Source organism: Seriola dumerili, unplaced genomic scaffold (assembly GCF_002260705.1).
Source record: "Seriola dumerili isolate Sdu_G_001 unplaced genomic scaffold, Sdu_1.0 BDQW01000081.1, whole genome shotgun sequence".
Lineage (NCBI taxonomy): Eukaryota > Metazoa > Chordata > Actinopteri > Carangiformes > Carangidae > Seriola > Seriola dumerili.
Genome location: NW_019174336.1, coordinates 2,837,964 through 2,852,683, shown reverse-complemented (window position 1 = coordinate 2,852,683; position 14,720 = coordinate 2,837,964). Strand labels below are relative to the sequence as shown.

General features: G+C 40.0%; 1 protein-coding gene across 2 annotated transcripts in view; it reads right to left on the bottom strand.

The window, feature by feature from the left end:
- wdr7 (WD repeat domain 7) overlaps nt 1–14,612 on the bottom strand; it is a 120,504-nt gene extending 105,892 nt beyond the window's left edge. The window contains exons 1-9 of one of the 2 annotated variants that reach the window (XM_022744457.1): nt 14,475–14,612; nt 10,316–10,487; nt 10,063–10,169; nt 9,684–9,762; nt 9,011–9,185; nt 7,705–7,781; nt 6,891–7,010; nt 6,602–6,747; nt 6,070–6,172 (exon numbers count right to left, since the gene is read on the bottom strand). In XM_022744457.1, the coding sequence (XP_022600178.1) occupies nt 6,070–6,172; nt 6,602–6,747; nt 6,891–7,010; nt 7,705–7,781; nt 9,011–9,185; nt 9,684–9,762; nt 10,063–10,169; nt 10,316–10,474 (966 nt within the window). In that variant the 5' untranslated portion in view covers nt 10,475–10,487; nt 14,475–14,612. The remainder of the gene's footprint in view (nt 1–6,069; nt 6,173–6,601; nt 6,748–6,890; nt 7,011–7,704; nt 7,782–9,010; nt 9,186–9,683; nt 9,763–10,062; nt 10,170–10,315; nt 10,488–14,474) is intronic. The other variant, XM_022744458.1, reaches the window with a different exon arrangement.
- Between the last annotated feature and the right edge of the window lie 108 nt (nt 14,613–14,720).

The following is a 14,720-nucleotide window of genomic DNA, read 5'->3' as shown; positions in this document are numbered from 1 at the left end:
GTTCAGAGATCCTTAAAGAACAAGTCTGGCATTATTCTAGTTTTTTTTGTTACTGTCAACAAAAAACAGGAAAAGACCAAAACAAAATGTGTTGTATGATTTTTTCCAACTTCCATACTCTGTCTGTGACATTCAACTCCAAACCAAGCAGCAACCTGAAAAATTAAGCCAGTACCAAAAATTGACCACTATACGATGGCCACCACTTGAGGCTGGTTCCAAAAGACTCCCATGTTGAAATGTCCAACTTTACAGCAGAAATAAACATGTTTACAGCCTGGTCCAAAAAACAGTTTTTGTCACTAGAGCTAATTTCCTCCTTCATGACAACTGTTTACATCTTATTAAGACTTAAAGTTCTGCATAATTGAGGGTGTGGCCTCTTTGCTTGCCACAAACCTCAGCTCCACACTCACCCCTCCTCTTTGCCCATTTGCCCATTGGATTAGCTGGGAGTTAGGGACGGAGTCAGACACTGCCAAGATGGCAACAACAGAGCAGCCCACTCTGTGCTTCAAAACTGCTTTTCAGAATCCTGTGGGTGACGGAGGCTTCATCCATCCTTATTTACAGTCTATGCTTTGTAACGCGATGCATCTGTGCATTAAGTTTCACTGACAGTAACTTACCAGCATCTAAAAAAAAAGTATGGCATGACTCTACTCATGACATTAGTTCTATGGAAATATTTATACTACCCTAAATTATCATCAAGACAACAGTATTTATTTATAAACAAGGTAAAATCAGTAGCAGAAGCCCTTCTATGTCAAATAAAGGCCTGGTTCCCTTTGCAGTCGAGGTGAATCAACAACAACAATGCCTGGGGATGTCACATCACAGAAAAAGTGAGTGCTATTTAACTGCAGATAGTTCAAACAGGAAAACCCCACCCACCTGGTATCCAAACAAGGATGAAACAAACAAAAAAACATGCTAACTATAGTGTTGAATCAGGTCTGGTGGCTTACACAAACACCATTTCCTCTAGTTCTATCTGTATCAGATGCTGTAACTGAACACAAATATAATATATACTGAACAAAGGATATGAAGGAATACAAATTAATTTCATTGCTGGTGACTTTTCTTTATATGAATCTTGTCACACAAGCAAAGTTTAAACTGTTTCATGTCCCCAAAGATATCTACTGTAGTGTAAATTTGTTTTTTATTTTGCAAACAAATATGCACATTTTTAATCCAAAGTGACAGGTGCCTGGTGAAGATAAGCAAACCAATTGAATCCAAAATGTCACAGTATTCCTGTCACTCCTCGCTGTGTGTCTTTGGTTTGTCGTCATCTCAGGGACTCAGCACGTCATTATTTTGGTTAAAAAGCAGCTTGGGGGACTTTGCATGCATCTTCATCAGTATGAAGACGGATGAGGAGGGTGATGGTGCTTTTGGAGGAGGGAAATTTGTTTTAGTGGGAAGAGAGCATGAAACCAGGTGAACCAGAATGAGTTCAGTCTGTCAGGCAGGCAGGAAGGAAAACAAAGAGCGGAGCAAACACAACAGGCGATTCACCTTTTAATGTCATCGACTCAGCGGCTCACACTCCCACACTTTGAAAATGAGTCTGAAGGCTAAAGTGTGACTTCACACACACCTGTGGAAATATACTACCTGTGATCATCTCTCTTGCATCAAGTATCTGCTTATTTCTGATAATTATGGTGTTCCACAAGAATCCAGTCTTTGTTGTTTTCAATATATATGCTATACATGCTCAGTCTAGTTGTAAAGAACCAATGTATTAGGCTTTCACTAAAATCAAATATTGCAATATTTCTCACAATATGCAATATTTTATATTATAATATTTTAGTATAAGTATTAAAAGTACCACATTTTTCTATAAACTCCTTGGTGCTTGGTTCTTGGTAAACAGTGAATGCCTTTAACACTTTAAAATGTCTTTATTATGCATATTAAGCTTTTTTCCTCTATACTATTTCTAGCATTATTATTTTAGCATTGACCATGATACCACAAAGCCCTTTGAGTTTTCATATAGGCGAACACAAAATCTGGTGCTTTTTTCATTCAGAATTCAACCAGTTGTTTGAGCTTCAGGGAGAATAACAATACACAACATAATAATGCCTCCACATCCCTGTTTGTTACCACAGTGAAGGTTGAATGTGAGCCACAGAGTGGATGTCAGTGTTTTCGCTACCGTTCTCACAGTTTGCTCCTCTCGTCCAGTCGTCGTTTTCTGGCTGAGCTGCAAAGTCACAATTCAGAAAAACATCTTCCTGACAAGTTGGCTGTAAACCTTCCCCCAACAAAAACTCAAAACTATTTTGAATCTTTAGTTTCTTCATCTCAAAGATAAATTCAACGCCTCATCCTGACCCCTAAGGTTTCTCCTAGCCTGGCCACAGTGTTACATCTGATACCTACCTAACCATACCACTGTTTCTGCACACATTTGGAATTCACACTATTCCTGTTAATCATTTTCAAAACCATCCATTAGTGTTGAGATGGATTTCCTTCCTTTCAGGCACCCACTGGTTTCAGTCGATTACTATCAAAAAGCAGCTTTAAACTTGCTGCAGAGAAATAAGCCATCACAGTGAACAATACTGATAGTTTATTAAACCTTTAAGTCACTTGAAAAGCAAGAACATCAAATATTCTCTGGTTCTAGCTTCTCCAATGTGAGCATTTTTTGCTTTTGTCTGTTTATATCCTGGGTAGCCAGGACATGCTAGTGCTAGACACTCAAGGAGATTAGCTTGTTTTCATTTTCTCTGCGTTGTTTAACAACTCCAGGCATTTTGTTCTAGATTGTGCAGATTTTCATTTCAATAAATTCACTAAAGAGTTTTATTGAAGAGGGAAAAAGATACGACGTAGTATTGGGGCCACACTGAAATTTCAAGAAAAAAGTAATATTATGAGAATAAAGTTGTAATTTTAGGTTCCATGTTGTTTTAGAGGGAAACATCAGAAGCTTTAAAATCAGGAACGTGGAGCATCCTTTGAAGTTTTACTTTAGCAGGTCTCACAAATAAGTAGATACTTCATCTTTTGGCTCATCATCATCATCATCATCATCATCATCATCCTCATCCTCATCCTCATCCTCATCAGGACATTGAAAAGATTGTGGAGAAACTGAGTTTATTCTATTGTTAGACAGACAAACAGCAGCTGACACTGACTGTCCTTTCACCTCTTTGATTGGTTGATGTAATAATCCTAAAAAATAATGTTATGTCTTAATTATGTTTTTCTCTCTCAAAATTTTACATTCTTAATTTTCATAATACTACGACTTATTCTTGAAATCTGAGCAAAAAAACAAAACAAAAACAAAAACCTTGTTAATTGTTGTCGTTAGCTAAATAATTTACAGGACACTAAGTTCACAAGATTTATTCAGAATTCCTCTGCTGTGAAGCAGTTTATACTCTAAAAGAAGAGGTTAAATAAAAGAGGATGGTACAGCACAGCTAATAAACTATGCTGTTTCCTCTACTTTGGAATCTTGCTATGTCCCAAATTTGGGTGTCAAAGTTCACCATAGCTGAACTCATCACAAAAAATAGCACTAATTTACCTCGTCCCCTCTAGTAAATTCACTGATCGCAGCAGTTCATTGAAATTAATTGAGTGGCATGAAATTTCACTGTTTAAATCCTGGTATTATTCCATCTTTTTAATACAAGAAACAACAACGAACCAAATTCACATTATCTTTTCTATGACGTCCATTTTGGTTGTCTTAGATAATGCTGGATACTCAACAATACTATGAAGAATGTACAATTTGTAGTTAATGTCTAAAAACATGCTAAACCAGTGGTATGGTCCTTTTCAAATTGTGTAATGCTTTGCTTTCATTTGATGGTGCAAAAAATCTAAGTGTAACCACATGTGAACATCTGACTAGGGTTGGTTTCAGAGACATTAGTTTGGAATTGATGAATGATTTTTAAAGATCATATTTGAACTAAATGGAACTAAAATGGTAAACTAGTGTCATCACTGTAATGATGTCCATTTTAGCTTTTGCAGCTCAGCCAAGAAGGCGACAACCTTCTTCTTCCCGTCTTTCGTTTTTTCAGTATGCATTTTCTAGGGCTTACTGGCGCCTCTAGAGGCTGGTGGTGGTATAGCAGCTCTGGGGTGTAGAGCTCCAAGTCGCACCCGCTGGCAGGGAGGCACATCACCTCCACAGCCACCTCCTCCTCACCTCTTTCTCCTTCCTTTTGAGAGGAGTGAGGAGGTCAGAGGAAGGGGTGGGGGAGGGGGCGTGGTAGCATCAGAAGACAGAACAGTAAAAAAGAACAACAAAAATAACAAAAGGCACAGATGACAAATAAATATCTAGGAGACAATAAATTATGAATAGACACATAACAACATACTGCAGGTCCAAAATGAAATCATAAATACAAACAAAACAACAAGGGTCATGTTCACACACATGGATTAAACCCAACCCTAAATCAGGTGGTGACCTGATTTAAGACCTACTGATCAATCTTAGTTACTGGAGGCGGTAAAAAACTGAGTTGATGATTTTATGTTTATATTTAAGTAAAAACTGATATTCAAATAAAACCTGCTGGTTGCCAATTAAAACAGACAAAGGCTGGTCTCATTCAAAACACTGAGTGGGGTTGAATTACCTGGACAATTGAATGTCACATGGAAAAATCAGCACAATGTTCTTCATATCAGAGTCATGTCATATTCATCACTCTGTTGCTCTCACTTTCACTTTTTAACACATCTTCTGTTTTCATTCACCAATTACCTGGACATTTTTTCAATAATTGTTAAGTTTCCTTCAGTGAAACTCAACATTTCCTGCATATGCTTCAAATTAAAAGCTTGGAACGAAAGTGAGGTATTATGCTCTTTGACCGTTTGACCGTCCGACAGCTTTTAATGTGAAACATCTGGAGCAGGAAGTGTTGAGGTTAATTGATGGCACCTTAACAACAAAAGAAAAAAGGAAAGACTTAGTGAATGAAACTGCATTGACATTATAAAGAGAAGAACAGTGTTGAGTGTGACATAACCGGTGTGACACTGACATAAGTGAAAATGTGTGATCTATGCTTTCTATAGGATGTGACCAAAACACACTGATTCCTGAATTAATAAATATATTATATAATATTTGTACTCCAAATTATTTGTTAATTCATTTTCTCAAACGAATCAGTGTAACCAGGTGTGGTGCAGACTGGCAACATGTGAGCTTTAAAACTTTACAGGTCTAATCCATGTGGCTGAAGTGAGCCCTGGGTATACGACTCATTTTCAGTCTGGTTCTATGAATAAACTAATTACAGGCCTTTTTGTATGTATATAAAATACATCTGAAAGTGGAAGTTACTCAAACAATTCTGGTAGCATGACAGTGGATGCTAGTTTTTGTGTGTTAAAGACAGAAGCTAAATCATCAGCAACAGCTTCTGTCTATTATTAGTGGAAACAGAGGTAAAGTTAAGACCAAACTAAGTAAGTATAACTAACTAAGTGAAATACAAAAAAGTTTCTGTTTTTCTGGCATGTAGCAGGCATGTGCAATTAACACTTTTCTGAGCCATTCCATGATCTTAAAGCCTGCGAAACAATTCATCATGAATATTATGTCAGAAGTTTTCATCTAATTTTTCTTTGTGTGCTCCTGCTCATCTATCGTTACCTGGAAACAGACATTATTGAAAAGAGGATACACTGAACATATTACGGATCCTGATGAGGAGTTTTCAGTGTAGCTTCTTAGTAATGTTATGCATGCATATATATGTTGTTGTGTTGTTGTGAGCTGTTATGTTATTCTACTGCACCCAACACTGATTTGAATTCGTCAGACACAAAAATTACAAAAGCTTACTTTAGAACATTTTTGCTAAAAATGCAATGTGGTGTCAAACTATCTTTACATAGTTCCCTTTTTTCCTTCTGGTTTAACTAAATAAATAAAAAAATATTGCAATTACAGAAATTGTTTCGGCGTCCCAATTGTTAGCTGCGTTAAGTATCAGATGTCTTTTTGAACTGACAACTGGACAGAGTGAAGGACGGAGGACTGACCTGTTTGTCTGAGCGGTTAGCGATGCTGTAGACCAGAGGAGGGATCGAGCCTTCTTTGGTTTTCCCAACATCGCTGCGGAAATGTTCACTAGCAGGTAGACAACTGGGGAAACACACACACACAAAGACACATCTCAAACACTGGCTTTGAGACAAACCAGATCTGCCATCATTTTTAACTCAGTATACAGCAAAATGTATGTCTTTTTTATTTTGCTTTTTTGTTACCTGCCCAGGGATTACAGATGACAATTAGCACTTTTGCTACAATCTGACATGTTTACATTGTGTATTTTGTATGCATGTGTTCAGGAACATGCACTGTCCCTACCAAATAAACAAATATAAATATAATAATATTAAGTCTAAGTTTAGGACATAATCAAACAAATCCATAGATGCCAACAATCTCTGTGTGTACAGCTGGCATGACTTAGCTGAGCATCACCATGACTCTTTTCTCCTCTGTGGATGTGTTAAAACCATCAGAAGTTACTGAGCAGTGATGTGAGATCCAGATCAGCAGGTTTACCTGGCAGGCAGCTTGTAGATGTAACTGCAGCCATCTTCTGTCCAGATGATGACTTTGTCTGCAGCAATGAACTCTCCTCCAGTCCAGGCCTGGTCATTGTCACTGGGCACTGAGCAAAGCAACGAGTAGTCACCTGCATCAAACACCTGACACACAGACACACACAGACACACACAAGGAAGAGGGCGACACACACAGTAATTATTAATGAAACTATCAGCCCAGGCCATGGATGAATTTTCAGGTGCACACTTTGTGTGTAGTACGCTGTGGTGCTGTAGTCGCTTACCCTCCAGTACTTGGAGCAGACCACCAGCAGGCTGCTCTGAGTGAAGGTGCAGAAGGAAATACTCTGGCAGCCCTGACAGTAGATGGGTTTGGACTCTTCTTCAAACACTGGGTCCAGGTCCTGAACACACAAACACACAAATTACAGATTAGAGCCTGAGATGATACACATAAGCAATATCACACGAGAGCGAGTGATGTTGTGCTGAATATGAGCACAGCTGTGATTTGGTACCGAAGACAAACACACCCTCTCGTGTGACATTGCATTTATGCAACAGTTCTACGAGCACTGAGCACCGAGTTTCTGGTGTAAACAGCTTCTATTAGGGGGGTGTTTACAGCTGCATTGTTGACAACTTAGCTCATTGTCTCTAGATTTAGAGACTTTTTTTCAAACAGATTGGGTGTAACCCTGGTTCAGGTCTGGGCCCTGTATGGATGCCGACCGGGGCTCAGGGCTACACCTCTTGTTATGGGCAGTCTACTGAGCAGCTCTGGTTTCCCGGCTGCTCGGGAACTGCAGGGAAGAGGAGGAGCGCTTCCAATACACTGAGCCTCGCCTCCATTACAGCAAATACGATACTTTCATTACATGTATCAGTATTACTAAAGGAGGCAGAGGAATAACTAAACATAAGACACACCGAACAGAGAGAGCAGGAGAGAGGGAGGGAGAGAGAGAAGTCATCAATAATAATTGACCACAGGCGGTCCAGACATTTACTAGGTTTTAACCTAGTCTTGTTTAAGTCATATACAGACGTCTGACACAAGACTGATGGTTTATTTTAAACAAGCAAACGGCGGTCTACCTGCATCTTGCTGACCTCAGCTGTGATGATCCAGACCTTCAAGATCCCAGTCACTGACACTGCCACCACTGTGTCCTCTACAGAGAGACAGCAAATTACAGTCAGAGCCCATCAACACTCAACAGAAGTGGCATAATATTGTATGCAGGTGTACATTTAGCATGGTAACATGCTAACTTTTTACATGTTAGTCTAAGATGATCATTTAGCATATCATAATAGCATTAATGTCTTTTTGGCTACAGCTCCATTCAAATGAGACTATTACAGGAGGGGTCAGTAATAAAATATTTGCATTGTTTCTCAGCAATTAAACTCATTGTTCCAGATGTTCTGTGGGAAGTGGGTTTATTAAAATAGTTCATAATGTTGATAATTATACTATGATTAAAATGTGTTCTGCTTATTTAATGATTGTACATTTTCAGAAAGTTATTTGCGCCAGTAGGTCTTTTCCAAAGCAGAGGGACAGGTGTTAGTAATAACATCGACAGTGGTTCTACTCTGTTCAAGTGTCCCAGTGAGTCAGTGACAGTGAACCAGCATGAACAACAGGAACCTGAAACTGAAGCAGCTAAATGGAATTCAGCCACCATTTGTTTTAAGTTGTACTCCTGTGTTTTATCTACAGTGGCATGTCAAAAACAACAATAATAATACTAATGATAATAATAAACTTTATTTATAGAGCACACAACAGATCTAGCTCAAGGTATCTTACAATAAAAGGAATCAAACTGTACAATAAAATAAAGGCGAATTAAAGGACAATGAAAATAAACACTAGAAAGACAGTAGATGATAAAATATGTAAATGAAAATAAAAACAGAAATCCGTAAGAATAGTAAAATATGAGAGAATTAATTAAAAGCTAAATTAAATAAATAGATTTTCAGGTGTCGTTTAAAAATGCTCACTGAACATCTCTTATAGCTCTTGGCATGGTTCTGCATAGTTTTGGAGTATAAAATCTGAAAGCTGATAAAGGATTATAAAACGACAGAGAATCTGTAGTGTAGGTCAGTCTCAATCCATGAAGAGCTTTAAAAACCTGTAAAAGGACCTTAAAATCTCTTCTAAACGGCACTGGGAGCCAGTGGAGGAAGCTAAACCGGGGTAATATGATCTATCTTCCTTGTTTTCCTTGCCTTCAATGAAAAAGCAAAAGTTGTGAGTAATAGTTCGTATCTCAAATTACATCCCGAGTGGTGAAAATAGCTTTACATATAAAAACTATACAAGATATCAGCCGCTAGAGAAAAAACTCCCATCAGTTTAACCTGCAAAGTCTTCTCCAGCTCTTACCTTGTGTGCGGTGGGAACGGATGATGCTCATGGAGCTGATCCAGTCAGGAGAGATCTTGGACACAAGCGAGTACAGGACCTCCAGGCTAGTGGCATCCACCACAAGGATCTCTGGGTAATGTCCATTACAAAGCAGGCGTCCCTCCCTTTGGGTGCCGATGGTGAATTGATAGAACTGGAGAACCACAGCGGACACGGAGGGAAGACAGACAGAAAGCAACAGGTGAGGTGAGGAGAGATGACAACAGGAGGAGACAAACAAGCAAAATCTGATCAGGAAACAACCATTTTTATTTTTAGCCTTCCACAGCTTCAAGGGTAAAAACCCTTTCCTGGTGCGTTTTTAATATTAAAAATCTGCAGGATGTGTTGAACTTCGATGACAGTAGCTTAATAGTGTTTGAAAAACATTACAACTGTATTTGTGCTAAAAAGTAGAAGTGAGAGCAGAAGTATGACATGACTTTGCTTTACATGACTTTACATCATGAATTCCCCCAGCACGGGGGAATTCATGATGTGGAAATGTACATTATGATTCATTTACCATGTGAGCTACTGTAATCCCTCAGTGTTTTTTACCCGTCCTTTGTTTGTGTTTATGTGAGGCTTGGCCACTATTTAAAACCCAGCTTTTATCTGAGAGATTACAGGATGTGAGTGTGTGTCTTACCTGTATGCCAGTGTGAGCACAGGCCAGCTTGGTGAACTCAATACAGCGTCCATCGTTCACATCCCATAAACACATCTCCCTAAAACATGACCAAACTGAGGTTAGACATGAATGAGTGCCTCTGGCTCTGCCTCTTGGCGTGGAGGCATAATAAGAAAAAAAAGACATTATATCCAAAGGGTTTATAAGTGAAAACTAAAAATTAATGCGGGAGATTCTGGATGAGTTTTATGAAAAGATGCCAACACTTTTGTCAACAAGTCACTCTAGTTAACTGTGTTGATGCTATTTCACAGCAAGCAATCAACATCTGTATGCTCCACTTACATGGAACCTCTAACAGATGTGCGTATGGTATGTGTGATAAAAACGTACTCACCCACTCTCAGATGCACTGACGATGTACTGCTTGTCACTGCATGCACTGGCTTTGGACAGACAGGTGATGGAGGCTGTGTGTCCAAACAACATGGCTCTGGGACAAATCTGAGGCGACGAGAGGAGGAGACAAAAGAAGGTTAAAATAAGATGATGAGAAGCAGAATAAGAGAAAACATCACAGGTAGTTAGAAAACACACACACTAACATCACCACCATTTTCATCAATCACTACCGTCACCCTTAACAGTACCTCAAGCTCAGGTGTCATGTCCCAGAGGCAGATCTGTCCGTCATGGCAGCCGGTGATGATGGTGCTGAAGTCATCCATCACCAGCAGGCTGCTGATGCAGTGGGTGGGAGCCGTGCGGCCCCAGAGCACTATGGGTAGAACCAGGCTGTTCCCGGACATTATGGTGATGTGTCTGGAAAGACAAACGGAGAGTTAGAACGAGAAACCCAAAGAGACGGGAACAGAGATCAAAATGGAAAACTCAGATCTGAAGACCAGCAGCATCTGTATTTTGTACAGTGACCAAAAGTAAAGCCTGTGCTCCCAGACCATATCTGGCAACCCGTGCTGTCAATACACAGAAGTGTTGTGCCGATGGATAAACTGTTGTTCATCAAGAACTCATTCCGTCACAGAGCTTCTCCTCCAATCACAAATCACATTTCCGTTTGTGTTCAGACAAACGAGATGCAACTTGTTCATTATTACTTTACAGGTGGTGTTGCTGCTCACAAGTCAGGAAAGGGCTATAAGGCCATATCTAAATGTTTTCAAGTTCCAGTGGCTACAGTGCAAAGTATTATTAAAAAATACAAGACGTTCCGCACTGTGGAAAATCTCAGAGGACGTGGTCGGAAACCAAAAGTGACACCTGTGCTGGCCAGGAGGATAGTGAGAGAGGTGAAGAAGAATCCAAGGATCACCACCAAGGCCATCCTGGTGAATCTGGGCTCTGCTGGTGGCAACGTCTCAAGGCAGACAGTCCAACGGACACTGCACACTGCTGGGTTCCACGGACGCAGACCAAGGAGGATGCCACTTCTCCAGATAAGGCACACAAAAGCCTGCTTGGCCTTTGCAAATGATCATCTGGACAAAGAAGAAGACTTCTGGTCTTCTGTTTTATGGTCAGATTAAACAAAAATTGAATTGTTTGGCCACAATGATGTATCCTTCATTTGGCGTAGAAAAGGAGAAGCCTTCAACCCTAAGAACACCATCCCCACCGTCAAACATGGTGGTGGGAACCTAATGCTTTGGGGGTGTTTTTCAGCCAATGCACCAGGGAACCTAATCACAGTAAACGGCACCATGAAAAAAGAGCAATACATCAAGATTCTCAACAACAACATCAGGCAGTCTGCAGAGAAACTTGGCCTTGGGCACCAGTGGACATTTCAGCACGACAACGACCCAAAACACACAGCAAGAGTGGTGAAGAAATGGTTAGCGGACAAAAACATTAACGTTTTGCAGTGGCCCGGCCAGAGTCCTGACTTGAATCCAATTGAGAATCTGTGGAGGGAGCTAAAGATTAGGATGATGGCAAGGAGACCCTCCAACCTGAAAGAGTTGGAGCTCATCGCTAAAGATGAATGGGCAAAGAAGTTACCAGAGGTGGAGACACTGCAAAAGCTGGTCAGCCAGTTATAGAAGGCGTTTGATTTGCTTGTATAGCAATAAAGCTTTATTCTTATTGATTATGAGAAGGGTATGAATAATTTTTGGACATGCCCATTTTGTTCAAATGCTAAATAAAAGCTGAGAAATATTTTTTTACACAATGATGCCTCTTTGTTGATCAGTGGGCGGGGTCTGTATTAATCTTTAGGGAGAAGCTGGGTGTCATTTCCGGTCAAAAAAAAAAAAAAAAAAAACTTGCTGGTTGAATAAAAGTAACTTTAAGTCAAAATTTGCCAGGGGTATGAATAATTTCAGGCTTGACTGTATATACATATACAGTACTGTGCAAAAGTTTTAGGCAGGTGTGAAAAAATGCTGTAAACTAAGAATGCTTTCAAAAATGGAAGTGTTAATAGTTTATTTTCATCAATTTGCAAAATGCAGTGAATGAACAGAAGAGAAATCTAAATCAAATCAATATTTGGTGTGACCGCCCTTTACCTTCAAAACAGCATCAATTCTTCTAAGTACACTTGCACACAGTTTTTGAAGGAACATCTTGGAGAACTAACCACAGATCTTCTGTGGATGTAGGCTTCCTCAAATCCTTCTGTCTCTTCATGTAATCCCAGACAGACTCAATGATGTTGAGGTCAGGGCTCTGTGGGGGCCATACCATCACTTCCAGGACTTCTTGTTCTTCTTTACACTGAAGATAGTTCTTAATGACATTGGCTGTATGTTTGGGGTCGTTGTCCTGCTGCCCAGTAATAAATTTGGGGCCAATCATACGCCTCCCTGATGGTATTGCATGATGGATAAGTATCTGCCTGTATTTCTCAGCATTGAGGACACCATTAATCCTGACCAAATCTCCAACTCCATTTGCAGAAATGCAGCCCCAAACTTGCAAGGAACCTCCACCATGCTTCACTGTTGCCTGCAGACACTCGTTATTGTTCCGCTCTCCAGCCCTTCGGCGAACAAACTGCCTTCTGCTACAGCCAAATATTTCAAATTTTGACTCATCAGCCCAGAGCACCTGCTGCCATTTTTCTGCACGCCAGTTCCTATGTTTTCGTGCATAGTTGAGTCGCTTGGCCTTGTTTCCATGTCGGAGGTATGGCTTTTTGGCTGCAACTCTTCCATGAAGACCACGTCTGGCCAGACTTCTCCGGACAGTAGATGGGTGTACCTGGGTCCCACTGGTTTCTGCCAGCTCTGAGCTGATGGCACTGCTGGACATCTTCCGATTTCGAAGGGAAATAAGCTTGATGTGTTTTTCATCTGCTGCACGAAGTTTCCTTGGCCGACCACTGCGTCTACGATCTTCAACATTGCCCGTTTCTTTGTGCTTCTTCAAAAGAGTTTGAACAGCATATCTTGGAACTCCAGTCTGCTTTGAAATCTTTGTCTGGGAAAGACCTTGCTGATGCAGTATAACTACCTTGGGTCTTGTTGCTGTGCTCAGTTTTGCCATGATGTATGACCTGTGACATGAAACTGTCTTCCACAACCTCACCTTGGTAGCAGAGTTTGGCTGTTCCTCGCCCAGTTTTAAGCCTCCTACACAGCTGTTTCTGTTTCAGTTAATGACTGTGTTTCAACCTACATGTGAAATTGATGATCATTAGCACCTGTTTGGTATAATTGGTTGATCATACACCTGACTATAATCCTACAAAATCCCTGACTTTGTGCAAGTGTACCAAGTGTAGCATTCTTAGTTTACAGCATTTTTTCACACCTTCCTAAAACTTTTGCACAGTACTGTATATATATACATATATACACACACACACACTTTATGATGTAGTTTATATTTTCTAAAAATCAATGAACAAACCGACATTATAGTTAAAAGAACCAGATGGGCTTTGGCTGATCCAGTGAAATAACTGAAAAACCAAAGCACTTCATCATGTTGCATAAATGCAATATTACCATAAATTAAACCTGCTCACTGATTTGCCTCTTTGTCCTCAATGGTCTTTAGCCCACCCTCGATTATGTAATAGGAATGGGAAAATTTTAATAAATAAAAATTATACCCTCCAAATGATTATAGAGTGAGTCAGCACCTCTCTGATTCAGTGTCATCATGAAACCTCCATGAGGGTGCAGGTCCGTTGTACTGGACTGCATTAGTTCTGGCTGACGATATATATCCAACATTACTAGCTAGTACTCTAGCTAGTATATATGGCGTAATGGCTGTATATAGCTAAAGATGTTAAACGCATTGCATGCTAATATGCTAACGTTCATGATACTGAAACACTGTCATGTGTACAGAAATTAGAGAAACATGCTACACACGATCATTAAGACTTTAGGTTACATCTTAACGCATTAGTCGTGTCATTGCTGAAGTCTGATATAAAAAAAATGCACTATCAATGAGTCACCAATCACCCTCTTCCATAAATAAACAACAAACAGTACACGTTCATATGAACACATCAACAGTTCGTGCTTTCGTGCTGCATTTGTATAATTAACCTTGGCGTTTAATCCAGGTCTACAGACAGCTCAGCGGCGTTTAGGAAACAAGGGAAAACATTAAAATTACACTCTGCCACAGGACAGTCACAGACACCAGAAAGAAACAGATTTATACAAAAGCTAAATGATTATCAGGCGCTAAAAGACAGATTCTCTGTGCAGTGATCTGTGAAGTGCTAACGCTAAACTACACCTGCAATGTCGCGACTTCCGAGGTTAGCAATGCGGCTAACGGAACCAAAACACAATGTCAAAAATTGTAGATACATACCCAAAAAGCGAGTCCTACTGAAACATGTCCTTCTAACAGAAGGCCCAGCGATGAAGGTGTCCCTCCGTGAGAAACAGAAACACGAATTATCCTTCTTTTTGGCTTGTTTTTAGCTGCTGTCCCACCGACACACCGATCAGTTCGGTCAGCTGATCACTGGTAACCGAAAAATGCATCCGGTTTCACCTTTTCAAAATAAAAACATGCAGTATTTTTTTTCGAGCATGGTTTCCTCGTTATTTGTAG